The 27,595-nt window shown below is 45.3% G+C and overlaps 1 protein-coding gene across 2 annotated transcripts in view; it reads left to right on the top strand.

Annotated features, from left to right (window-relative positions):
* The window catches only part of LOC146867631 (solute carrier family 2, facilitated glucose transporter member 9-like), a 348,731-nt gene that overhangs the window by 172,759 nt on the left and 148,377 nt on the right, over positions 1-27,595 (top strand). For both annotated transcript variants that reach the window (XM_085606472.1, XM_085606473.1), the window contains exons 2-3: positions 14,997-15,095; positions 19,036-19,196. In XM_085606472.1, the coding sequence (XP_085462598.1) occupies positions 14,997-15,095; positions 19,036-19,196 (260 nt within the window). The remainder of the gene's footprint in view (positions 1-14,996; positions 15,096-19,035; positions 19,197-27,595) is intronic.

Here is a 27,595-nt window from a genome sequence, read left to right as displayed (position 1 = left end):
AGGGGGACAGGTGAGTGAAGTGTCACATGAGTGCAGGGTGAGCAGTATGCTTGTGTGATTTCAGGATGAGGTACAGGGTGAACAGCGCAAATGCATTGTGAGTGCAGAGTGATCACTGAGTGCGCAGGGTGAGCGGGTGAATAGTGTGAGTGCATGGTGATCAGTGTGAGTGCATTGTGATCGCTGTGAGCGCAGGGTGAGCGTGAAAGTGAAGGACGTGAATTAGGAGTGAGTCGTCTGAATGCATGGTGCATTCCCAGACACTTGAAGTAACTCTGCATGTTATTGGCTGCGGCGTAGTATTTCAGATATAGGTTGAACTATTGCCATTATGGCATTGATCTGGAATCAAGGTTGGAGGAAATAAATAATGTGCTGATCCTACAACAAACTTCCAGGCTTATGATTAGGCTTGCCACCTCATTATTTTGATGTCCCAGATGGTACAAAAATAAGAAGTCCCCTAAAGCCGTGTTTTCAGCACTTATCTTTGTATACTTTGAACAGCAAATATAACTAGAAAGCACTTTTAAATGTGTTCTAGTGCTGCCTGAATGTTCCAGGAATGATAATTAAAGGGAACAAAGAGAAAAGTCCCATTACAAATGAATGCATACTTTTTTATTTATTACCGTGTTTACTGTCAAGACGAGGTCTTTGCTGTCATTTTCCTTTTGGCAACCCTACTTTATATTTTTCATGAAATGCATTCTCACACTACTAAAATGCATTCTCACAACTATGGCAGTTAATGTAAAATGCAAATGTCAGGAATAGGCAGAGTGGGGGCCCGGGGGGGCGGGGGGGGGGGGTGGATACTAGAACCAGAAATGAAACTAAGCCTCGGTAACCAGTTAACAAAGGTATGGAAATATTGTCTTTAAAGACCTGTGAACAGCTTGGGCGTGCTGGAGATAAGACTCCAGACACTGCCCAGCCGAGTCCACAGCAGCCCAAGCAGCAGCAGCCCGGGCTGAGACGCATGACGGGAGTGGGCTGCAGGTCTTTTAGCCCTATGGGTGGTGCGCGCCTGACTGCTAGTACCATATTCTGTGGTCTATCTCTTTGAGACTTGAAGCAGGCAGAAGCTGCCTTTTTTAAACAGTTTTCCTGCATGTCTGAAGCTTGCACTTCTGTGCCCATCTGCTGCTGCGGCCAGAGCTTCTAGTCACACTTCTCAGAGCGCTTGCCCTACTCTCAGGAAGTACTTTTACTGGCCTCGAAGCATTCCACACTGCCTGCTAAGATAATTTCATCCACTTCGGTAGTGCCTTCTACCATTAACTTTGACCTGCTCTCACAGTTAACCAGTCTGCCTCTCTGCTGAAAATGAAGTCGCTCATCAAACGTTACCATCGTGTATACCAACCTATTGATGTGTTTACTCTAGACCTGCTCTTTTATATAAAGCTGGATTTAGGATTCATCCACACCCTTCATTGTCCTTGCCATCTCGCCAACATGTAAAGTCTATCCTTTTGATAGGAAGACTGGCATAGTCAGGGTAGCCATAATCTCAGGACATTCTTCACTTTACTTGCCTGGACAAATTCAAGCCCACTTAGCACAGAATCTCTGCTTTTTGGTCTAGATGACTGGCAATACCAGTAAGAGTGGATTGCTAACTTATCGTCGTCTTGGTCTGGCCAGTCCTTTTGGTAGGTTTGCGGAGGCTATAGCACTGACAGTTCTGCGCAATTCAAGTTTTTGCACTGTGTGATTTTTACTATGTGGGTGGACACGCCACCAGTCGCTGTGACAAACAGCATCATGGAGTCATGTGCAGCACTAGAGCTTAGACAGTGTGTTAAGAATGGTCTTGACTAACGAGGATAGACATGTTCTAGAAATGGTTTTCTCCTCAAACAAATGTTTTACAATTTTTGTTTCATCTGCAGTTTAAAGCTGCTCAGCCCCCACCTATCAATCTGTCCCACTTGATGACAAGCACTAAAAATTGTGCCAAGACCCAGGATTTCACCTTTTCAGAATTACTAACCTCTTTCAACCCAGTTCTGAACAATGACCCTTTTCATGGTTCTTTTGAATTCAATCAGTGTCTTACGTCAGCCTCGAATGGAGTGGCCCACGTTAACCTGGTTAACTATACATGTGCAAATACTTAAACTCCTTGGTATACAAGTTTTAGCAGAAGAAAAACTAGTTTGTGACACTTGCAGTGCCTCTGACTATTAGTCTATTCTCTCTCGGCCAAAAGCAACTATAATTTAGCGTTGTTGAAATATAAAAAAATTGCGTTGTTTTTTTTTTTTGTCCTCATTAGCCTCAGATTTTCCTTCCACAGCACTTCCATCCGAGACTGCCCTTTATTCCGTGCTGGGTTCTGATACTACCTTACTTATCAGAGATCTACCAATTGCACTTCAAAAGCCATTTCCCCTAACCTTCGACTCTCCCAACCGTAAGCCATCACTCGAATAAGGTCCTCAAGGAGAGGTACGAAAACTCTGGGAGTGGCATGTGCATTAAACTGAGGTCTAATTTAGGCATAATCATTGGACAGTCCCTTCCTACCTCTCCAACCATTCCACTAACGGACGCCAAAAATCATATCTTCTCCTTTCCAGGGAGATTGCATCCAAACTCAAAATATATTTCAATGATGATTTCCACTCTATATATGTAGGAGGATTTGGGCTAGTCCATTTTTTACACAATTCTCTTCGTGCCAGCAACATAGCATAGAAAATGTGTTTTTTCTTATCTCTATCAAACTCGCTGTCCACCCCAAAGAACACAAGGAGAGGGCTTACCTGAATCTGTATTTTCAAGATATCAGCCAAAGCAAAATCACATCTCCCCAAAATACCTGAATCTTTGGACACCTCAAACATATGCAGGTCATCTGCCAGCTTCAAGCTGCATTTGGTACACGCCACCTCTCCTTGTTCCCAACTTTCGACAGCTTATATGGAGTCCAGTACACTCTATAGACAGAAAAAAGGTGGTTTCTCTTTATGAAGTGTAGGAAAGGATACTTACCATCATGTTTCCAGTGTTGCTCCTTGCAAGTCAGTCCCCATAACTCTTGTGGCTGAGTAAACTCCCCCTCCACTTCTTCCATCATCCGCCAATACCAATATGATGTTTCCTTCTTAGGGCCATCTAAGATCAACATTTTTTCAAGTTCGTTGACACCGCCTATCTTGTTTTCTAATGATTGAAACCAACTTTGAATTTGAAGATATTTAAACCCTGAGACTTGATTGTTTGTTTTAATTTGAAATCTCTCCCATGGAATCAACAATTTTCCCTCTAGTAAGTCCTCTCATCTTTCTACTCCAGCCTTCCTTAATGTCCCTGCCAATTTGTTCTTCGTCCATTCCGGTGATCCAGGTGAGTCCCAAATAGGAGCCATATTGCTATAGTATAGCCATTTCAGTCTCCTTCTGATCCTGTACCAGGTTTCTGCCGCACCTCTAAGAATCTTCAATCTAACTTTTTTTTTAAATCTAGGGTCTGCATACTTCATCATGAAGCCCCTCCTTCTACTCATTTTAGCAATCCAGTAAACCGCTTCCCAGTTTCCGAATCTAATGGTCTATCCAAAAGCATCCTACTATTCTTAAGGTGGAAAGCCCATGCATATAATTGCAAGTCCGGAAGAGTCAGGCCCCCTTTTTCTCTCCTCCTCCGCAATTTTTTCGATGAGATACGGGGTCCTTTTGCTGCCAGATAAAAGAGCCAATCTTGCCCTGTAACTTCATAAGCCCCACTTCCTTAAACGGCTGAGGTATAGCGTTGAAGAGAAAAGTCAGTTTCGGTAGTAGAATCATTTTTACTAGATTTATTCTGCAAAAAATAGTCGGGGTAGGTGCATCCAACTGGCCATTAAATCAGACTTCTTTTTTCACCCTGTTAAAGTTGGTTTCCGCAAGCTTATTAATGTCATGAGTCACTCTCACTCCCAGATATCTCATTTCAGTTGTAGTTTTTTCTGCCCCTGCATCTAAATTCCACACCATAATCTCAGTTTTCCCCCTGTTTATCTCATACCCTGATACTTTTCCAAAGTCTTCTGCAATTTTTACTACATGAGTCATTGTATTTCCAATTTCAGAGCAGATTTCCTTAGGTACTGTTAATATGCTGTTGAGTAGGCTGCAGGCACTGCGATCCCGGGAGGGAGCTAAGGTGGATCGGTGCTATGAACAAGGATGCCTCCGGTACAGCCGACTCTGAGTGGCTGACCGTATTTGGCGGCGATTGTGGGGAGGGAGTTGGTTGGGTGTGAAAGCAGATACTACAGTGCGAGGTTGACCTGTTGCCTCTGCGAGCGGCTCGCCTAGATACTCTGAGTTACTGTGTTGGTACGCCGCCCGGCCCCCGGGATGTGGGCTGAATGGCTGTGTGCATTGTTCTTCTGGCAGCTGAGCTTTGTGAAGCCGAGTGTGTACAGGTTGCCTTACTGGTTGCCTTGTTTATAACTCTGCAATAAAAATATGTTAACAAAAAAAAAAAAAAATCATTGTATTTCCAAAGTCCGCCGTATATATGAACACGTCATCAGCATATAATGCCCGTTTCTTAACCCATTCTTTGCACTGAAAGGGTATTATCCCATTCTCTGCCCTCAATTTTGTTGCCACTGGCTCCATGTACAAATTAAATAAAAGTGGGAATAACTGGCACCCTTGTTTTGTCCCTCTCCTAATAGTGAATGTTGATGTTAATGCTCCATTCACTAAAACTCTTGCCCTTGGTGACTTATAAAACCCCGCAATTATTCTACAAAATCTGTCTCCGAACTCAGCCGCGCTTCCATAACTGATGACAGAAAAGCCCAGTTCACCCGATCAAACGCCTTGGTAGCATCCAAGGCTATAACCGCCAAAGGTGCATTATTTGCTACCGCCAAATTAATTGCCCCTATCAGGGAGTAAGTTAGCTCGTGTAATGCCCTTCCCTGCATAAAACATTTCTGGCCCTCATGCACCAAGTCCCCCATAAGGCCCTTGAGTCTGTCTGCCAAAATTTTAGAAAAGATCTTGTAGTCGCAATTTAGGAGCGACACTGGCCTATAAGAATCATATCTGTTTTTGCTCTTTCCTGGTTTTAGGATTAGGGAAATTGTAGCCTCTGACCAGGACTCTGGTTGGGATGTCCCTTGCATAAACAACTCATTGAATAATTTAGTCAGGATTGGAGTCAATACCTCCTTTAGTGCAAGGTAGACTGTCTGGACCAGGTGCTTTCCCCCGCTTATCCTTCTTCAACACCTGCTCCACTTCCCCCTCCTGAATTTGAGTGTTTAAGAAAGCTGTTTATTCCTCTTCCAATGCCATTGTCGCTCCCCAACTCAGCCACCTATTTCTCTCTTCTTCGGATGACACCAAATCCTCTTCATACAAAGTTCCAAAATAGTTATAGAAAGCCTCCTCAACCTCTTTTCTGTTAGTTAAAACCTTACCAGTATTCTGACACTTAATTTCTTGTATCAATTTTCTCACCTGATCTTTCCTTGTCTGCCAAGCTAACAATTTTCCGAAATTTTGCCCCATACTCAAATTGCGCTAATTTGCTTGTCTCCCACCTTTCCCTTATCCTCTTGTCCAGAATAGTGGCAAGTTTAATTTTCATATCTGATAATTCAATCTGTCTAGACTCGGAGTACAGTTGGCCAGCTCTCCTGCTAATACTCTTATCCTCTCTTCCACTTCTCTAATCTCTTCCTGAAAGACTCTCCTCTTCCCGGCAGCATAACTTATTAGCTTCGCCCTCAAGTAAGCTTTGTAGGAATTCCACACCATCCCAGCCGGCGCAGAGCCCCAATTAAAGTCGAGAAATTATCCTCTTTAAATCTCCTCACAATTTCCTTATCCAACAACAGGGTACGATCTAACGTCCATCTGGGGGGTGAGCTATCTTCCCCAAGACAAATCTCTAATAAAATTGCAAAATGATCTGACAGGTGAATCCCGAAATGTGTATTGTTCTTGACTTGTTCCCGTAGACCTAACTCCAACAAAATATAATCTACCTCGACTGGTGATGATATTTTACGTACGTATATCCTCCTTTATCCCCCATCCTCCATCTCCAACTGTCATATAATCCCAGTTGTTTCATCATAGATTATATCTGCCTCATAATTTTTTGATTTGCAAGGTACTATCTAATATCACATTAAAATCACCTGCCCAAATAATTGGGACTGAGGAGCAAGATAGCTCCACCAATAACTCTTGTAGTAGTGCTATCTCATCCACATTGGGCCCGTAATACCCTGCCAACATGAAACCAAGCCCCCCTACTTTTAAATTTTACTACGACCCATCTATCTCGTGTATCTGAGTTACTTTCTATGATAGAAATCTTTGGGTCTTGTTTTATCAATATCACCACTCCTTTAGTTGCGAAGGTTTGCTTAGTGCACGCCATTTGTTGCACCCACGTTTAGGACTTAAATACTTCCTTACACTTTCTCAGACAGATGTGTCTCCTGGAGCACACAGATCTGGGCAGTACAATCTTTTATATACTGGAGGATACACTCTCTCCTTGGCCTCACCCTTAACCCATTAACATTCCAAGATAAAATCTTCAAACTCAACCTCTGTCCCTCTCCCATGTTCCTATCTTAGTAACCTTCTCAACAAGAAAATATGAGACTTCAGAGGATTTTTTCTTCTTTCCTTAATGCTCCCCACCTAGTGACCCCTACCCTTTCCCCTCCACCCACCGGAGAACCTTCCCCCCCCCTCCTTTCTTAATAGCCTTAGCCTATGGGTTTCCCCCCCCCAAGTGTGTTTTTATCTTGACCTTTATAACTAGAAAATTACATTCCAAATGACTATTTATTGCTCTTCCTAGCTAGCTACCTAATTTCTATATCTATTTACAAGATCCTATAAAGTCATCTACTTCGCTCACCGCTCTGAAATTATACATCTTGTTATTCATCATTACTTTTAGTACCGCCGGGAATTTCATCTGCACGGAGGCCCCTAACTCCTTCAACTGGTCCATTCTCTTGCCGAACTCCCATTTCCTGTTGGAGGTAATGTAGGAAATATCAGACCTAATTTTACAAGACAATCCGTCTACCTTTACTGCTTTCATTTTCAAAGCACGGATAATGCCTTCTCTTTCAGAGAGTAAGTAGGGAAATTTACCAAAATCCTCCTGGGGTTGCTTCTGTTTGGATTTAGCCTGAAGGGCTCCTTATATACTCTCTGGATGTCCCAACCCAACTCCTGCTCGGTCTCTTCTAGATGGAGCCCTGTTTTAATCAGCTTAACTACCAGACCTTTCAGGTCATCTCCCCCCGCTCCTTCCGGCACATTTAGGATCTGTAAATGATTTCTTCTTTGGTTGTTTTCCTTCCTTTCCTCCCAATCCTGACGCCCATGTTCTCTCAATTTCAAGGCCTTTATATTTTCTTCATTTGTCTGTATCTTGCCCTTAAGTTCCTCAACTGACGCCTCTAAAACTGTGGTTCTTGCAAGATCATCAAATTCTTTCTCTAAAGCCTCACAAGCCAATTTAATCTCTTTGGTTCCCTTCAGACACCTCAAACCTGCTTCTGATCTCAGACATAAGTGTTGCTATCGGGTCCCCCAGAGCTGCTCCACCCCTGTTGACTTGCACCTGCTCTCTGAGTCCTATCCATTCTCTCTTCTGTGCTCAATTTTTGTTTTGGATCGGGTTCTTCTGTCCCCCCCCCCCCTTTCTTAGTTTCCTCACCTTCCTCTAGTGTTGGGTGAATGGTGGTCCTGCCTCCTGATTCTTTTGCTTTTTCCATGCTCTCCAGATCTTTTAGGCCTTCCTTCCTGTGTACCTGTTGGGACTACACACATCACCCCACTCTCCCAGTGATTCCTCCACCGCATGATCTAACTGTCCCTCCGTAGCCTTGTCCATCTCCAGAATACAATATTACGCTTTCCAAATTTCAATGCCAATATTCCTTCTCAAGAATTTTTTTTAATTGTTAGTTCATGAATTTCAAATGTACTACTAAATTAATTTCACCAGCTTTATATCTCAGCGATGCTCTTGCTGAATTTCCAAGGTAAGCTTCAAAACCTCTACGATGCTTTACATTGCACAGATGGTAATTGGATGGTGATCCTTCCCCATCGCAGCTGCCTGTAACCTTATTACCCAACCTCACTCGTGCTTAAATGGTACATATGCGACTTTTGATTGAAGCTTGAGATTCTGACTCTCCAGATGGCTCCTGACCAGGCAAAGTTTTTCATCGTTTTGCTAAGGTCCTTGCGCCTCAGATTCGGGTATTGGTCAATTCATCCTTATTCACAGCCATAGTCCTAAGGGACTGGAATCGGGCCTCTGTAATACCTCTCCTGAAAAAAACCTCTTTGGAAGAGAAAACCATGAGCCTATTTCACTTTTACCATTCATTGCCAAGACTGCAGAGAAAGAGATGAATAGCCAATTTAAGACATTAATTGCCTCTAACTCTTTCTTGGAAACTTCACAAGCACGCTTCTGCCCTACCCATACTACGGACGCGACTTATTGCATTTCAAGATGAGCTTTGAAACATTCTTGATCACTGTAGGATGGCAGCATTTGTCCTATTAAACCTGACGTAGAGATGTGATGCTGTTTCTCACAACATGGATTAAAGGTCTAGTTCCACACTGGATTTCTTCTTTTCTTTCAGATCGCTGTCAAGAAGTGCTGGTAACTACCTATCACTCTTTTGAAGGTCCTCTGTTTTGTGGGGCCCCGTAATATTGTCTTTGAGCCCCACACTTTTTAGTGTCTATGTAGCTCCTTTGGCCAAGTTGATTTGCTTCTTTGGGCTATCCACTATGTTTTATGTGGACAACATGTAGTTAATTTAAGACTAAATGGATATTGTGAGGTCCTCTGTCTGAATTTTTGGACTTGCTAGTCCACAGAAGCTTCTTGGGAGAACAATTGCCCAAAGTTTAATACGGCTAAAAACGGAGATAGTGGTCATGGGTGGTCATTCTTTGATTTGGTCATCTGCCTGGTGGCCGGTGGCCCTTGGCAGTTGTATAATTCCTTCCTCCGCTGCAAAATCTGGGAGTGCTGTTGGATAATAACTTTCTTTTAAATCTTATAAAGCCAAGGTAGGGGGCACTTTCTCCTCATACAAAAAGTCTGAGGAAAGGGTTTCCTTTCCTTCCACAACTGTCTCCTTTCAATGTGATACAATCCATGGTGGGCACCAGGTTACATTATGTATGGCTGTGAGGTTCTTGCTTAAGCTGTGCCGATCGTCCTCCATATCAAGTCATTTAAAAAAATCTCAACTGGTGGGAGATGTTTAAGAGATTTTGTCTTTCCTTCAAAGCTTTGAATCAAACTGGCCCTGCGTCTCTTCAGCATTTATTTACTCTCTTTCCCTTTTTGGTCGCTTTGCTCTACATTTGTGAAATCAAACTCGGGAAGGGGGATAGTGCTTTTCATTTCATAGTTGTACCTCTGAAACTCCCTCTCCTGACACATTCAGTCTATTTCCAGCTATGTGGTATTTTGTTAAGCACAAAACACTGCCTCTTCCAGCTTTGTTTTTCCTGTTTTTTTGTTGTCTGTCTAGCTAGCGCCCTGACCCCATCGGGCATTTGTAAACACTGTAAAAACCGTATCTGAAATATGGTAGTTTACTATCCAACTACAAATCTTATATGTTTGGAGAAAGCCCTCTCTGCTTAATAGCTACTATATGAAGCTCGGCGACTCATACTTCTGTTCGATAAAGAAGGCAGAGGAGGTAATTTTCATTTATTTTTTCCTTGTAGTTAATGAGGTCTGTCATTTCAATCTATTTGAAAGATCAAACTTTGAAATTACGCCTTCTTCTTTCAATAGGCTCCAGGTAATTTCTTCAGTTGTTCCTGTTGCATTAAAACCAATGGCAAATAAGCCCTCAGAACTGCAATGGTTTATTGGTTTGACGAGTAAGCCCTACCTTCCAATTAGAATCTAAATCCCACAGCTACAAGTGAGGGGACGAACACAGACCTATAAGAATTTCTCAGGCCAGCTCTACAACTTCTTCCCCTCAAAATAAAGATGCTCTTGGGTGCATATTTTGCTGTGGTGGGTGGTAAAAAAAAATGCATCCACACAGATGTGTATATTACAATAAATATCAATACGATTTATAAGATATGTATGTGTTAGCATTTGTAGAGTGTAACCTTGCCTGAGAGCGATGGGGTGCTGAACAGTGGCATAATCCCTGGGAGGATGCAATAACGGAGGAAAGGGAAAGCCAATTGTAGACTGTCGGGGCAGAGGTAGGGCTCCTTGAAGCAATGTGTCTCCAGCTTTTTTTATTTTTTTTATTGCAGGACAGTCTGTCCTGATTAGATTTTGATACAGATGCTTATTCCAGATACTGAGAACATAAACGAAAAAGGCTTGCTTCCTGGTTGTTTCCCCCTTTATTGCTTTGTCTACAATCTGGCACTATCCAAACTCCTGTTCTGCGGTTGTCCCCCAGACATGACTGATTTGTTTACCAGGTAAGCTGGTGTCTTGTAGAGGGTTTTTTGGTGGCTTTAGAATTGATGTAGCTGGCTTTGAAAAGCCTTGAAGATGACCTGGGTTGGAAGAGAGATCAAGTGTAGGTCATTTAAAGAGGAGCGACGAGGTTGAATTATTTGGAGCTCGTCATGGGCTGTGCCACTACATGTAGGACACCTCACAGAGGTCCTGGGGTGGTAACTGGGAGACCACTGAGCAGGGCATTGCCCTCGTCCAGATGGGAGAGGACTATGGCTTTACAGTTGTTCTGAAGTCCCCTTTCTGAGAAACAACTTCACTTTCTTCAAGAGGAAGAGTTTAAACCAAGCTGTCTTGGTATTTCTGGCAATGTGTCGCTTGAATGAGAGGTGTCTGTCTAGGGTGAATCTGGAGATTTTGAATACTGTCAGCTGCAGGGTGAAGCCTGGTATATTCAAGTTTTATAGCCAGGCTTGATACTAGGGTTGTTTGGTGCTGTTGGTGAACTGGAGCAATTCAGTCTTCATAGGGTTTTGTTTCATGAAATTGGTTGACATCCAAGATTGGATGAGTTTGAGTCAGGATTTAAGTTCTTGTATGTCGCTGGTATAGAATATTTTTAGTTAGAGTTAGAAAACAGGTGTGTATTTTTGGATCTTGATGCTGCTGTCTGCCACAATAGATATGAGGAATTCTTTACAGAGGGTAAAGTTTTTGTTAGATAGGATTACAGCCTGAGGTCCTCTGCCAGAGACTAGACATATTCATGATCTTGTGGAAACTATTTACAGGTGTTGGTTGGAGTATAGGTTCGGACCTGTTTAAGGCGGTGCCTGAAAATCCCATATTTGTTTTCCAGTTGTTGGTCAGAGTTGGATGGGTGGACTGTGTTGAAGGCTGCAGTGAGGTTGAGCCGGACCAGGAAGCACTGATAATGCCTGTTAAGGAAGAAGGCATCATTGACTAATTGGAGTATGGGTGCCTTGGTGCTAAAGCATGATCTGAATCTTGATTCTTAGTCTTGTGAAAGCTTATTCATGCTAATGTGCTTCTTTAGCTGGGTGACAACTGCTCTCTCAATGATTTGCCCTATGACTCGAAAGAGGGTAATAGGGCAGAAGTTGATGAGGTTGGCTAGATCAGTTTTGTTTTCTTTAGCAGGGAAGGATGTGACCTATCGTAAGGGTACCTGTGAGTGTTCCTTGGCTTAGGGAGGCATTGACAATATTGAGCATGGGTATAAGGATCTTCCTTGGAGCAATTTGATGATTGAAGGAAGCTAGGATGTTGTCTTCATAGAAGGTTATATTGCGAGAGTTCAGGCTATTAGAAAGACCCATGTGCAAGACTGGACTGAATGAGATCCATTCGGTAGAGTGGTTATGATGGATGCCTGGAAGTGAGGGGGCTGTTAAAGTGTTAATGATGTGGGATCTCATTTTGTCGATCTCCTCAGTGAAGTAGAGATTGATGGCATAGCATTTGTCAACTAAACCAGAAGCTGTGGGCGCTGGGAGAAGATTGGTGCAGCGTTTGGCTGCTATGAAGAGGGACCTGCTTGTTTGGTTGCCTCACTTACAGTGTTGTTGTATTAAGAGGTTGTCTCTGATTACGAGGGATCGATGATTTGAGAGGAATGTTTGGAGTAGGGTATGGTCAGCCAGGAGTTTTGACCTTTTTTTTTTACATGGTATTTAATTTTGTTCAGGTCTTTGAGTGTACCAGGGTGCTAAGGGCTTTGGCGTGGTTGATCGTGTGTTCCTTAGAGCATCTCATTCGATATACATTCTCATAGTGGTGTTGTCAGTATTCTCCTAAACATCTACATCTGTGGTGGGATGACATTTTTTTGGCAGATGTTTAGTTTGTCTCTTATCTTTTCCGGGTGGATACCTTTAGTGGAGTAGAAAGTTACTGTTCCTCTTTTCAGTTGTCCTTGATGTCGAGGTCTAAAGTACACAATAGTGAAGCATATGGTGAAGTAGCTAGTCCAGTCCAGGACTATAGGTGTCTGACAGTGTGTAAGGAAATGCCTCCTTTTTTATGATCATCCCAAAGTTTTTGGACTGATGCTTCTGGTTTTCCAACTCTGACCGTGCACTGAGGCCTGCTAACCGGATCTCAGTGCATGTGCCCTTATCCTTAAACAGGTATGTTGAATTGGCTGATCCCCAATTGGCTAAGCTAACTTACCTGCAAGTCAAGTCAAGAAAGCTTTATTCGACGATTGTCATAAAAGCATACAAAATTTATATATATACACAATACACAAGACATGTTAAAATAGTTTAAGACAATAAATAGAGGTATTTGCAGGAAAATTAACATTTCAGGGTATAGGAGTGTTTACCCAGCCAACATTTTGCTCCTAATCACCCACGCCCTTCCAAGGAACTTGGCAACAGAAATATAAACAAGTGGAATTTCAGCAGAGCGCAAGATACGTAGTGCCACTTTAACATTTCTAGTACCCAACTGTCGGCACATTGATTTTAGCCAGATCTGACGGGGAATTACCTGCAAGTCTCTCGTAAGTCGTACCCAGGGCATGTAAGTTAGAGGGTCACCCCAGAGATTTCAGTGCTGGCTGAACCACCATGGGTGTGATGTGAGTGAAACGCAACTCCAGGCTGCCCTTTGCAGGCTGGAAGAGCAGTTTATACTGCTAACTCTGCTTTGCTCTGCCCCCCGCAGATGTGCTAATTCTGGAATGATGGGATCAAAGTGGGTCTTCCAAGGAATCAAACAACTCATTACATTAAGCCCGACTTGATTCTCAAATTGAAATAAATGTAACAAGTGGCAGTGTGCAACTTTAACCCCCGTGGGAATAATCCAAGCAAACATATGGCACCCCTGGCTTCCAAAACCCAGATCTCGACTGGACTGAAAGAAGAACCAATGGAAGGACTGCCCTGCTGCACCGTGGAACTGGCAAAAAGAGGCTGAACCATCATGAACTGCACCTGGTGGCTACCAAAGGAGAGGGACTGTGCTTGCCGTGTCCTGCTCAAGAGGAAGTCCACCACTATGCAGCACCAAGGACCAGGACCTGACTCACAAAGTTGCACCCGGGTTCGCTGAGCCTGGTTAGTGTCATTGGAGGACAGATAGGATCTCCAGAGGATGAGTTACCGACCCAGGAAGATTTTCCTGTGACCACGATACTAGGCAACTGGTTGTCCAGTGATGGCTGGACTTCTGCCAGCACCAAGAGTACTTTGAGGGACATTGACCCTGTGACCAGGATCAGCTCATTCCTTTGTCAACCGAGGCGTAGTCGCAACAAGACCCTGTCAACTGCATCCCATCCAACATCCTTGAGCATCTTCAGCATCCTTCATGCCTTGCATCAACATCACTTCTGTAGGAAAATGCTGCAAAAGGTAAGAGTCCCTAGAACTGACTGAAGACTGCTTCACCTGCAGAGGTAAGTGTTACTGAGGATCTTGCTGATCCCCCTGCCTGGATCCCCACTGGAGTTGGTCACCTAAAGTGACTCCAAGTTACCGCATTACAACTAGCTCACGCTTTTTAGTGAAAAGGTTCGTAATACATTTGTTGGATTTGCCAATGCTAATTTGTGGTTGAGTGAGTGTAATGCTTTAATTTACTATACCCTGTAAATTCTATATCTCCAGAACCATTCTGTGGATATTTTTCATTGTGGTGCCTAAAAATAAATAAAAATAGAATCTATTTTTTTTTAACTGGTGTCGGATTTCTTGAGTGTGTCGGTTATTTCTTCAATTGTGTTGATGCGGTTTAAATGCTTCACACTTGTTCCTTTGTGTAAGCCTTGCTGCTCAGAGCCACAGCTACCCACGATTGAGCTGAAGGCTTAACAAACAAAACCTAAGGGTCCTTAAGGGGTTGGTAAGTGTATTTTGAGGTGACGTCGCACCACCACACCATATAATAAACTCCATTTCTCACACAGTGCATACAAAGGAGCGCTGACCGAATGAGGTTCAGGGTGTTGCCTTTGAAGTGGGTTAGGTTATTGATGAGTTGTTTTTATTTCAAGTGTGTAGAAGCATTTCTTAGTGCATTTCAAGTTGGCGTTGCCATTGAGGTTGATGTCTCTGTGTGGAATGTGGTATGGGGGTGTTGAATGACCACAGTACTCACATTAAAAGTATTGCATCACTGTTGAGAAGTGCTGGACTTTCCTTTTCAGTTTAGTGATGTACAGGTACTCTGTACCTATCCATTTATAGCATTGATCATACTTAAATTGGGATGTTTGGAATCGTTTGGAAGTGAATAAACATTAATCACTAGCTGTGAAGTTGGTAAACAGAGGTTAAAATACGAGTAAGCAAATTTACCTAAAATACTTTAGGTACTAAAATGTAAACACTCTATTTTTGTTTGTTTGGCATTTGTGAACAACTGATCTGCCGTCAATAAAATCCATGTGATCGAGCCAGTTCTGGTCGAACTGTCAATGCTTTTTTTCTTGCTGGCTACTCTTCTAATGTATACCTTTTTTTCGTGTTGTCTGTCTTTTACATTTTTTGCAGCATCTTACGTTTCCTCTGCTGTCTGTTGGCCTTTTGTCCTCTTTTGGTTCTTCTATGCTTTATGGATACAACCTGGCAGTGGTGAATTCTCCAGCAGAGGTAAATAGATTAATATATATATATTTTTTTTTTACAAGAATACAGTTAAAATATATTCATGTGCCTATAACACAGTATCTTTCATAATGACCACTATGTAATTTGCCCGCGTGGATGCATGTGGTGCGGACTTATGCTAATTTTTAGGGCACTCGAAGTTCCTTGGGGTCATCAAATATTGTCCCAGAGCAAGAGAGGAAGGAAGAAAAGGGAAAGGGGAAAATAAAAGATCGAAAACAGTGAGAAATCGAGGATGAAAAAGAATCTGTAAAAGTGAGAAGGCAAAAAGGAAGTGGGTGGCAATGGAAAAAAGAGGCCTGAATTTTAATCCAATTATGGCATCTTTGGAAATGGCCACCCTGGCATTTGATAGTTAATCAGAATTCTGTGGGAGCTGGCACTTCATCTTTTCCTTTGCACATGAAGTATGACCCTCGAGCTGCTGAGTTAAATCGAGCCTCCACTTAGGTGTGTGTGTGTTCCGGTTGCATGTGTTTTTGTAGTTGCCTTGGATAGTGTGAGTGGGAATACCTTCCGAGCTCACACTATTCCCCCTTAAGCTACAACAAAGAGAAGCTTAGACTATTTTCTAAATTATGCACCCTGACTTCATTAACCGTGAATCTTTACATGCTAAGAATGTTCTGGCTTTGAGATTGTGACATACAGGCTGATCGGAGATCTCAGTGGCAGTCGTAGTAACCAACTGAGAAGCAGGGAAAGTAGACTGAGTGAACTTTGCAGAGAGCTTGAACTGTCGCCATAAAACCTATCAGCCGACTGAAGGGACATCCAGGTAGACTGAATTACTTCAACGCAGAATGCCTAGAACCATCACTACGTTGAATCTACCATCGCTTCATGGAAGCCTGAGCTGTGACATGAGACGTGTGCTGCAGGCTGGAATCCCCACCATTCTAGCCAAACAGGCTGGTGGATGATGGGTGGCAGTCCATAAGCATGAGAGCCTTCAGCTCATGCCAATGCAGGGCTATGTAGTATTCTCCTTTTATTGCTCTTATTGAAGATGTTGAGCGTAAGTAGGTCACTCGATTGTTTATATCATCTGGGGCACTTGGAATATGAGGGGTTTCAAACAGAAGGTTGGTCGGTTGGAGAAGCTGGCACATGGTAGTTGTCTAGCTGCTTCACTTTTTTCCAGAGCACTGTACTACGTTTGTTAAATAAACTAACCTGCTTCAACTCTAGGAGTGTCTCAGAGTTGTCCCTTCATCCCACTTCCTTTAGTGCTGGCGCTGATGACAGACCGCTGTTATAGAGCCTATGTGAGGGTATACACAGCTCCAATGTAGGCCAAGTTTTTGTAGGGAAGTCGACAGTCTGGTTCTTCATAGGGAGACATCACATAATCATCTTCTGCCGAACCCAGTGATATTCTCCTGCTCCTAGAGTGCAAGGAGCTAATGGGCAGGTGGATTGAAAAAGTGCCTGGTGCCCGCTCCATATTTAAGAGAACCCACTAGGTCACTTGTTGACAGGATTACATCTAGGAAAAGTGTATGAAAAGGCCGAAAGCAATATCCCATGGGGAGATAAAAATGAAATGCACAGTCCAAGTCATCTAATGAGACAAAACGTGCATTTTCTTTTGTTTTTGTTATGCACGTTACCTGTAGGTGGTGCACACTTCCACCATGGGAGGGCGCTCAGCTCTTGTCTTGCACCAAGGTGGTGGACCCAATGTTTGCATCTGCAATTACCTAGGCTTGTCACAGAACTTGGAAAGATATCTACTTCGAAACTCAAGCCCTTGTGCAAAAATTCTCCTCAAAATATTTGAACAGCTGTTGGCTAAAATGTCAATGCATTATGGAAATATCACTTTCTTTTGATTAGGTCGCTCAAACTTTTTTTTAGACTATAACTTAATCGAATGCAGTCAGTAAATTATCATTAAAGATAATGTTACTGCTTACAATAGTAATATGATGGTGCAGGAAAACATTGATACACAGTATAAATCTTAGATCGTCAACATGAATGAGGGGAGAGGAGTTGGCCTAACGGCTAGGGCGCTCCACCTCGAATCTGGGGAACTGGGTTCGAGTCTCGGCATCGTGTGATTCTGGGCAAATCACTTAATCTCCCCGGGCCTAACAAACAAACAAAAAATGAATGTGTCCTCATGTAATGCAACTGGTGCTATGTAAAGTGCTCTGATACCCGATTCGGGTAAAGTTCGCGCTATATAAAACTCTGTAAAATTAAAAATAAAAAAATTAAAAAATGATCATTTATCAATAGGAGGAATGTTGTTGGAATTGTATCAACTTGTACATTTTTGCATTTTGTTTCATAATCAAATTGATGTCATGTTCATCAGTTAGGTGAAGAGTGAAGTCGTTCATACTGCATTTTAAAGGAGCCTATGGCGCAGGACAGTAATAGCTTGAATGGGCCAATGATGGCAAATGTAGTCTGTGCGCAGTAAATTGTCGGTGCAACACAATACTGTCAAGATATATTCTACAAATAGGGATATTTGACGAAGTGACAAACGTGTTAATGCTGCATTGTCACATCTACGACTTGAAACACTGAGGAAACTTCTTTAATGCCTTTCTCAGCCTTCTCCTCAAGCCGCGTGAAAGGAAGACTACATTTGGGGGGAGCGGGGTGGTCTGAAGCCAGGCTAGGAAGGTATTTTGGTTGTAGGCAGGCATGGGAGTAGTTCGCGGAGTTTCGCTATGTGAAACTCCGCTAAGTGACAAAACTACACGTGGTGGATTGCAGTGCGAACTGCTATTAGCGCTAGTCTTCCTACCGCTCGGGTAGAAACTCTACCCAAGCGGTAACTCGCACTTAAGAATTTACCGTTCGTGAGCGGGGGAAAAATCTCCGCTGCACTACGCGAATCGGAGTTTTCTGCACTCCGCACTCTGTGGAGTGCGCAGAGCAGAAAAGTCAGCGAACGGAGCGGAGGTCACCACCCAGGCCTAGTTGTAGGAGACCGAAATGTAGTTTTCATCTTCAAAACAAGCGCCATTTTACAAACTTGCATGAAGTGAGTCATTGCATCTGGAGGCTGCTCTTGGAAGATCATTATATTAGGAATTGTGGTTATCTGTTAAAATCTCATGGAGTTAGGCAGGAACTCTTTTCCAATTGCAGATAGCAAACTAGACCAAACTGTGCCTTTAAAAATGTGTACTATTTGGTGTAGGGTATCCCTCCTTTGGCCGTGTCCCAAACACGTGTATAGCCCACAAAAGTTCTATTCTTGCACCCGCTCTGCTCTAACTGTATGCGGAGCCACTTCTATTCCCGATTCTTACTATCTAATAGATGAACAGTGCGCTGAATCTTCAGATTTATCTAATCTTGCGTTAAATTGTGATGCTCTTTTTCTCTATTTGCGTTTCTTGGGATGCTTTGGTGTAGGTCTCGTAACTATAGTAAGAACAGAGTCTCACAGCTAGAAGATGTAATTTTCAAATCATGAATGTTTGATTCAGCAACACTAATATTGACAATTAACTGATTACTATTAAACCTGTTGATAAAATAGCATCTGTTGCTTTTTGATCTGCTAAGGTAGGCTCATCTGACTGTGCTGTTTGAGAGGTTTTTAGAGTTACTCTTTCCTAGTTTTTGAGATTGGGTCCCAGAGTTCTAGCACTTTTGCTTTTTTAATTTAATCTTTTTTTTTAATGACGTCGGATCCTTTTAACGTAAAAATAAGTCCTCGGGCTTGGCTCGCGGAGACAGCTACATAGTCGAGATACCATCCTCTTCAAGGTAAATTCTAGATTTACTTCGGTAAAACAGTTGTGTTATGCAATTGCTTTGCGGGAGTGCTACACATTCTCTAGCTTATATCATGCTCAACTTTTTTGGAAAGGGTCAGTCTTCCAACGAATGGATATTTTTCTGGTTCATTTAATCTCAGTTGATGGCATTGTGGTTTGACTCCTTCCAGCACATAAAGGCTTTCTACAATGTCACCTGGTACCAGCGGTTCAGAGAGCCCATGACTCCGGAGTCGCTGACCCTGATGTACTCGGTAACGGTCTCCATCTTTGCTCTTGGTGGGATGCTGGGATCTCTGCTGGTTGGAATTCTCGTAAATCGATTTGGAAGGTAAGGACAATAGTATATTATATTGCATTGTATGATGTTTGAAACCGAGAATATAGCGAACAAGACTATAGAAACAAAAATCACCTCCTTCCCTACAAGAACTTAAAAAAAGTTCAGTCATTGAAACAAATGCATCTCTTTTTGTAATGTTGTGCACACCTCCAAACCACGTCTTTTCTATTAAGTGCATTAATAGCATTTGATTGATGCGGCTATATCTTATTCCACCCTGAAGTTAATGAAAATTGCACGATTTCTTAAAGAAATTTACTTTTCAGATTTTTAACTAAGCAAATGCAGACATGCATGTACCAAATCTGAAACTATCAAATGTGGCAATCCCAAAGATTGTTGATGTGGTAATGCGTTGATATCCCTACGCTGCGGCAAAATTGTTTATAATCCACTTTTCCTTTGATGACAGATATTACCTAAACGACAATAAAAAAAAAGGTATATAAACGATATTTCTGAATTCTGAAGAATGACCTAAGAAAAGACCTACTCCACCTGATTATTCTTGAAAAGTACATTATTTTTTCTTGTTTCCATTTTTTACATAGTCATAAAAAAATCTAGCTCCTTCACTCAGATGCATGTCAGTGGGGAAACTGCATTAAATGTTCATTTTCAAAGGTCTCCTGAGGTTCAGGACTGCATGTCTAGGTTTTTAGTGGGTTTGGAGTGTTACAGAAGTCCAAACTGGCACAGTGCAGTCTGCAATGTGAGAAGTAACTAAAGCCCAAATAAAAGGTTTACGGTACCCGTCCCTTGGTCACAGAGAATACTCCCTGACTATCCTTCCTTTCCAACAGACAGCGGTCTAATCAAATGGGCACCTCCAGACCCCAAAAGATCCCAGTCACCTGCGGAGTCTCCAGGCTTCCATACTGTCCCCTGTCATCTTCAATCTCTAAATGGAGCCGTTTGGTGCTCTACTTATAGATAACCGCACCAAGGTTCATGAATATGCCAATGATACACCACTGTACTTGAAAGTCTCCTCTGCCTCAGATATCCAGTGCCTCAGACGCTGCCTGCACGTCATCCATACCTGATGTCCAGCACATGAGGCTACTTTGAAGCACAACCCAACCAAAAAAGAAAAACAAACAATACAAACCTGGCTCAATGACATGAACGTTGACTGCTTCGAACTCCGACATTCACTGACTGCCAAGCCACTGGGCCTTTGGGAAATGCACCACAAGTATGCATTTTTAACATCTGCACATCCTAAGAGTTCCATCATTTTCTGGCAGATTTCTCGTGTCTTGATTATCTTACCAGCATACTTGTCAGAACATGGTATTTGTCAGACTTTCTACAATTTTTACTAAAATGTCTCTTGCCTTCATCTTTCCTCATGTAGGAGTGTATTATTGCTGCCAGGTATGTTATCAATTTCTGCATTTCCTTGAGTCTCCGGAGTAAGGTGACACTAGGAATGAGTGTTTTTAATGGGTTTATGGTGCTCACACTTGAAATAGTGTATGCAGATAATTCTGGAATCCGTCTATGACAAAGTACTTGCTTTGTGGACCAGTATTAAGATCACAGAGGTCAACAGCATGCTATACTGAAAGATGCTATCAATCGTATACCTAAAACATATGCACACCATAACTGTAAGTACTCATGTGTGCCTAATCTCCCTCCCCTAAGCTGACTGGCCTGGAAATGGCTTTGAGAATGCATTTCCAGCATTCTCGTCAGAAATGTCAGTGAAATTGATGTTTAATATGGCCTGTTTGACAAAGAAAAGTTGAAGTTGATCAAGTGGATGTATAACGTTAGGTATTCCTGTCTTCTGGGTGTTGGGTTACCGGATTTGTATCCTTGTGGATAGTGGTCCTGATTTATGACTACACATAATTAGAGCCCCCTCTATCCCCTTCAGGTTATTGCTCTATGAATAGGCCCTAGCCCTCTGTTTGGAAACCATAACCAGGGGCATAGGGTAACCTAGTAAAGCCATACACATTTGATAGGGTAAATTAGGTATCTGATAGAGACTACTAGCCGCAGATTACTTAACGTAGAATTATCCCCATTGCCCATCATCTCTGCGTGCCGGGGGGCGGTACCACACGACTCCGCCCGATGTTCTCCTGCGGGCGTGACGTCAGCGAGGTCACATAAGCCCCACCTTGGCGCGCTGACATCAGTTTTCTTCTTTTCCGGATCCGGATCTGGTCCCTGGCCTGTTTCTGGCCTTCTTTTTCTAATTTTAGGTGATTTTCTTGAGAACAGTGTGCTAATGCCTCCGGGCTTTAAGACGTGCCCATCTTGCGCGCGCCAGATGTTGGCGACGGATCCTCAAACCATCTGCATGTGGTGTTTGGGAGAGCACCACGACTCCACGGACTGCGAGGCGTGTCAGCAAATGAAGCTGAAGTCCCGGCGGGAGCGCCGGATGAAGCTCCTTTTGGCGCGCATGTCCCGGTCGGCGTCCTCGCCACGCCCGTCCCCCACGGAAGGTTTCAAGACCCGCCGCTTCCGTCTCCGACATCGTCCCTCTCCCAGGCCGCGAGGGCATCGCTCACCTGTTGGTAAGTGTCGCAGTTTGTCCCCGAGGCCCGGTCCCCGGCCTGTTGGGGGGTGCGGGTTCTCCACAAGTGGTGCGGCCCCGCGCGTCGCCACCCTATCCGCCATTCCCCAGCGCGGGGGCGACCAGAGCCCAAATGGAGGCCTATGCAGCGGCCTTGCAGGACTCTTTGGATCTTCCCTCTTCTCCTTCTCTTCCTGGGACGTCTGCGAATCCCGTGCCGCATGCGGTGACTTCTGCTGCGTCACCGGCGGCTCCGGCGCCGACAGGTTCGGCTCCAGGTCCTGAAGTGGTGGTGCTGTCGGGGTGCGGCCCTTCTGGGTTCCCTCCTTAGGACCAAGGCACCTCTGCCTCGTCGCAAACCCCCGCGGGGGTCCCTGTGGTGTCGCAGGCAGGCGGCGGCCTTGTCCGAGGGGATGCCGCTCAGGCGCCGGCAGCTGCTGGCACGGTGGCGCCGCAGGGGCTGGCTAGGGGTCGGGGCGTGTCCCTGGGCCCCCCTCGTCCCTCCACACTGGCAGCTGCCACGTCGGAGGTTGAGTCGATGCCTTTTCGGCACCGTTCTTTAGCCGCCCCGGATTCGACCCAGCTTTGGTCTCCTGCGCCGCACGTTGTGGCGGAGGTCGTTCCGGTGTCCCCTTCGGCGCCGGTCGATGTTGACCTGATGCCGGTCGTGGACTCTACGGCGCCGGGCTGGCGTCGGGTCGTTGATTCGTTTTCGGACGCCCCCTCTTCTCCAGAGGTTCGGCGGTTGTTGGAGTTGGCTTTTTCCCCGGCGTCTTCTAGGGACGGCTCTTCGCCGTTGCCGCACCCGCAGTCTTCGCCGGAGGCACCTCAGGTTCCCCATTCCTCGGTCCACCTTCCCCCTATCTGGGCTTGGCCTTTCCTTCCTCCGGTTGGACTGTGGGACAGCTGCCTTAGCTTGCAGCCGTCGCCCACAGAGGAAATGCTTTCCCCGCCGCGGGGCCCTACGGAGGCGAGTGCTGCCTTCGCTCGGGCTTTTTCCACGGCTGCGGGAATCCTGCGCATGGGCGATCCAGCTGCCCATTTCCCCACGGATCATCTTCTGGAGGTCCTCCATCAGGGTTCTGGTGGTCAGGAGCTGCTTCTTCCCTTCGAGGCTTCGCTCCACACTTCTCTTTTGGGGTGGCCTGCAACGGGGGACCCGATGCCCCAGCAACATTTGCAACGCCACCGTCCTGCGCCGCATGATCCTGTCTGTCTTTCCCTCCACCCCTCTACCAGGGGCACTCTTTTACAGACTGCCTTTCCCTCCCTGCCATCGGTGTTGTCTCCCCCGTCACGGGAGGCCTGCTGGTTAGATTCCTGGGGGCTCAATGTCTTTGCCTCCACCAGTGCGGCTTTGCGGCCCCTTAACACGCTTTGTGTTTTGGCTAGGGCCACTTCTTGCTTGTGGAATTCGGCGGAGTCCCTTATCTCTGCCGCTTCTCAGGTGGGTACCTGTGTTGATCTGAGGCACCATGTGTTGGATGGCCGAGAGCTGGCGGCGTTTATTCTTCGCCCGGCTCTGGACATTTCGGAGGTGCTTGGTTGTACCATGGCTTCTTCAGTGGCCCTTCGTCGGCATGCCTGGCTACGGGATAGTGTGTTCCCGGAGAACGATAGGGAACGGCTAGTGGTCCTTCCCTTTGATGGTACTCTTTTGTTCCACGCCCCTGCAGATTCTGCCATTCAGAGGTTTCTCTGCAGGGCTTCGTCCTCCTCCTCCCCCTCAGTGACCTGTCAGTCGGTCTGTATTTCGGGGGGTGTTCTTCCGTTGTTTTCCTAGGGCCTTGAAGCGAGTAGCCCCGGTTGTCTGTTCTGTGTGTTGATGTGCCTTCAGGTCCTTTTGTTAGGACTTTGGCGCTGTTGACTGCTGGTCCGGTCCTTGTTTGACTTGTGGTTTTGGCTGTTTGAAAGCTGTGTAGGCCCTGAGATTAGGCCTTCTGTGTATTCTTTATTGGCTGCTTGGCAAGCCATCTGCGGTTTTCTCCGCAGGTCTTCTGTTTGTCCTCTGCTGCGGAAATATTTTCCTAAGAGGGTTCCCAGGTTCTGGGACGTAACATGCTCTGTGTGGGGTAATGGTAGCTATTATATATCTCTATCATGTGCTGGGGAGGTGTGGTCATCCTTTAGGCTTCTGCTCTCCGTGGCGTCACGGTATGTCGCACATGCGATGTTCATGCTGATGGTCTTGGAGTGGCTTGCGTGGCGCCCCGGTCGGTCCTTCTCCTGGATCGCTGTGTCGCTAGCCTAGTCCGGCCTGCTGTCTGCGGCAGTGTGTTGTAGCGGTTTTTCACTTCTGTCCATCTTGGTCCTCTGTCTGGTTTTCCTGGTTCTTGCGTTCTGGAGGACGGCGTGGTCCGTTCCCCATCTCTCTTTCTTTCTGCCTGATTCCACTTAATTCGTGGGTCAGTGTGTGCCGGGTCCTCGCTTGGGGCGTGTCCTGGCCCTTCTGGGCCTTCCTGGCCTCTGCCTTCATCTGGCACCTAGCTTGTCCTGGGTGCACCATTCCGTGGTGTTGTCTGCTGCTGGCTGTGCATGCCAGTGCAGGCCTGTTTGTTCTCCTCCACCATTGTGGTCTTTGCTGTATTCTCTGGTGCCTTTCTTCTTCCGTCTGCACTTTTGGCGGTGCACCCGTCCCTGCCTTGTCAGGTGCTTGTGCCTGGGGTGTCTACAGCTCTTCTGTCACTGTGTATGTGTTTCTTCAGGTGGACCCTGCCTCCGGTTCTACCTCTTCTCCCTGGGGGTTGAGGTGGTCCTTGTGTTCTTTGCGGCTTTCCGGGGGCTGTCTGCTCCTGCGGGGTGTTGGGCAGTTCTCCCTTGGTTGGGCTTAGGATTTCCTGGCCTTTCCCTTCTTGTCTCTGTTACATGTCCCCTGCTGGGGCCCTGTGTCTCTCCTGGTGGGGAGGCTTTCTCGCAGGCCCTCCTCCCTTTCATGGTATGGCTAGGGTATCTATTCTACGTTAAGGAATCTGCAGCTAGTAGTCTCTATCAGATGTACAAGTTACTTACCTTCTGTAACTATGTGTCTGGTAGAGACGATTCTAGCAGCAGATTCCTTCACAGCCCGCCCTTCCTCCCCGTTCTGCGAGGACCCTCCGCTTGTGTTTCTGCAGTCGCCACCCTCTGGGTGCCTTGTCTTCTGTGGGGGCCCTTCTTTGTTTTCTTCCGGTCAGGCATCCCTCCAGCTGGTTTCTCTCCAGCGTGAGGGCCTGCATTTGCTCTTTCCCTCTGTTGTTGGGGTTTCTGCTACCAACCGATCTTCTTGGTTGGGGGTTCTTTTACCTGTCCTTTGCCTTACTGCTCCTTTCGGAGGTTATGCCCCCCCCCCCCCCTTGACACTGTAGTCTGCGGATGGATTGCCTGTCCTTTGACCTCCTGCCCCTGTCAGGAGGTGCGGCCATCCTTGGCAGTGTAGTGTGGGGATGAATTATTGTTGCTCCTCTGTTCCGGGACTGTGGCCCTTCCCTTGTGGTTGCAGATCTTCTCTTTTTCTCTTTCTGTCGCGACGCTTTCACATGCTTGTGCCTCCAGGATGGCTCTCATCTTGGCTTGCAGGGTGGTTCCACAAAGTGGTGCTTTGCGCTTTTCTTGCTATGGCCTCGCTGCTCTGGCCTTCCGGTGCTTTACTACCACCTGGTGCTTTGGCCTTGGCTGGCACAGTTGTTCCTCAGAGGGGTGCTCTGCTCTTTTCCTGCTCTGGCCTACTGTGGTCGCCTTCTAGTGCCTTGGTACCATCTAGTGATGTTTCTCACCTTTTGTTTCTCTCTATTTTGTTTCTCTGGTTTTTTCGCACACTGTTCCCATGCTCTCCTCAGTTGTTTTGTGATGGCTCCGCATTGTGGCGTGGAAAAGTTCTCCGAAGCAAACTGATGTCAGCGTGCCAGGGTGGGGCTTATGTGACCTCGCTGACGTCACGCCCGCGGAGGACATCGGGGCGGAGTCGTGTGGTACTGCCCCCCGGCACGCAGAGATGCTGGGCAAGAAAGTTTTCCGGGTCCAGTCTCACGCCTGGGGATAATTCAACGTTAAGGAATCTGCGGCTAGAATCGTCTCTACCAGATACATTGTTACCGAATGTAAGTAACTTGTACTTTAACACTTCCTGACGTTTCCTGCAGATTGAGCCTTGATTGGCTGACTGGTAGACCGTGCTAAACATGCAGTTCAGTAATTTTGTACTTGGAAATTCCAGATACAAAAACAAGGTGATGGAAGACATGCTTGAATGTATCTCAATGTAAGGCTCGAAGTGCAAGGAGGATGCCCAAATGGGGGATTGCATGTCTAATTGCTACAGGAACCAAGCTGCTCCCGACTGAAGAGGGACAATTAGGCTGAAACCTGCCTTGTATTGCTTGGGTTAAGGGAAGACCCGACTTGGCAGTTCAGGTTGAACTGTTCCTACTGGAGCAGGAGGACAGCTAATGTGCATATGGCTGTGTTTATTCTGTGGTGACATGAGAGACAAAAAACAATGGATTGGGATGCAGCCTCAAATAATTACAAGTGTTTGAGATTATTTCAAGCATTCCATCCATTACGTTTTTGTATTTTACATTGTAATTTCCTTAAGGCAGACAATTTTTCTTGTCCAGGCTCCCTCCTGTTAGAAAACAGGTGCACTTTGATATTGGTCTACGAGAGGTCTCCTTAGTGTAAGTCTACCTAGAGATTGCAGGATGCACCATTGCTTAATTTTTTTTTGATTCGGTGCATAGCTTCAGTCTTTCCTTGAGAAACAGTCACAGAACTAAGTGGGCATTCTCCTCCCCACTTTGTGCTTCAACCCTTTCTATGTTCCTCTTTGTTCTACTGCTCTTCTGGATTTTGCCTTGCTCCCAAATTTCACTCACCCCATGCAGTGGTTTCCTCTTGTGGATTGCAGGCATTTGTAACCACTTACATCCACATTGTGCATCACACCCATCTTATGTCTAGCTTTCCCCACTTATCTGTCTTTGAGCGTGCTACCTTCTCTCGCCGCCTTCTGTTTTGGTCTCTTATCACATCTACTGTGACCTTCAGTGCCAATTTGTGACTTAGTCCCCTCTCTCACCTGGGTCGAGCCTTGCAGGAACATTCAGCTTGAATCCATCTCCCCTCTCTCATCTGTTTCACACCAAACTCCCTTCTGCACTGCCTTTTGCCTTGTCCCTTCTCTATTCCAACTTGTACTCTGTTCTCTCATTCATGTTGTATCTCTGATTCTCCTCTCATCACCTCTGTCTTGGTCTCCCACTTATCAATCATATGTCTGTCCCGTTTCCCACATTTTTGTGTTTCATAATAGCCTCCCACTAATCTTGGTCCTCTCATCTTCAGTGCACCCCGAGCACATCACTCACTTAATGTGAGGCTCGCTCCCCTCTCTAATCAGTCATGTGTCTTATTCTATGCTCATCCACGTTTTGTCTTCAACTCTGCTCTCCTTGAATGCATGCCTTGGAGCTCACCTATTCTTTGGCTCTTTGCTGCCTACTCTCACCCTTGCCTTGCTCTCTTCTGTCTGTTTTAATGTGGCCACCTCTCATTGGTGTTGTACTTTTGCTCTTGCTCAGGCCTCTGTTTGCTTTTGTCACCTCTTATATGTTGTGTGTTTAAGATTACAATCCACCATGAGTACTAGTCTCCTCAAACACTTACCTTCTGCAGGTTTTCACCTCACTCAGCCCATATAAGAAGTGATCATGGCTCAAGACAAAAAAGTCAAGGGATCAAGGATAACAAATGGATGTGTCTCACTCCACTCTGTTTGGCAAGGGGTTTGCACCCTATTTATTAGTTGCGAACAGTCTGTTCTTCCGTGGTTTTGTCTGCTTGCTCATTCATCTTGTGACAAAGTTAAACT

Source organism: Triturus cristatus, chromosome 1_2 (assembly GCF_964204655.1).
Source record: "Triturus cristatus chromosome 1_2, aTriCri1.1, whole genome shotgun sequence".
NCBI lineage: Eukaryota > Metazoa > Chordata > Amphibia > Caudata > Salamandridae > Triturus > Triturus cristatus.
Note: the sequence above shows the minus strand (reverse complement) of the source record. Positions and strands in the feature narration are given on the sequence as shown.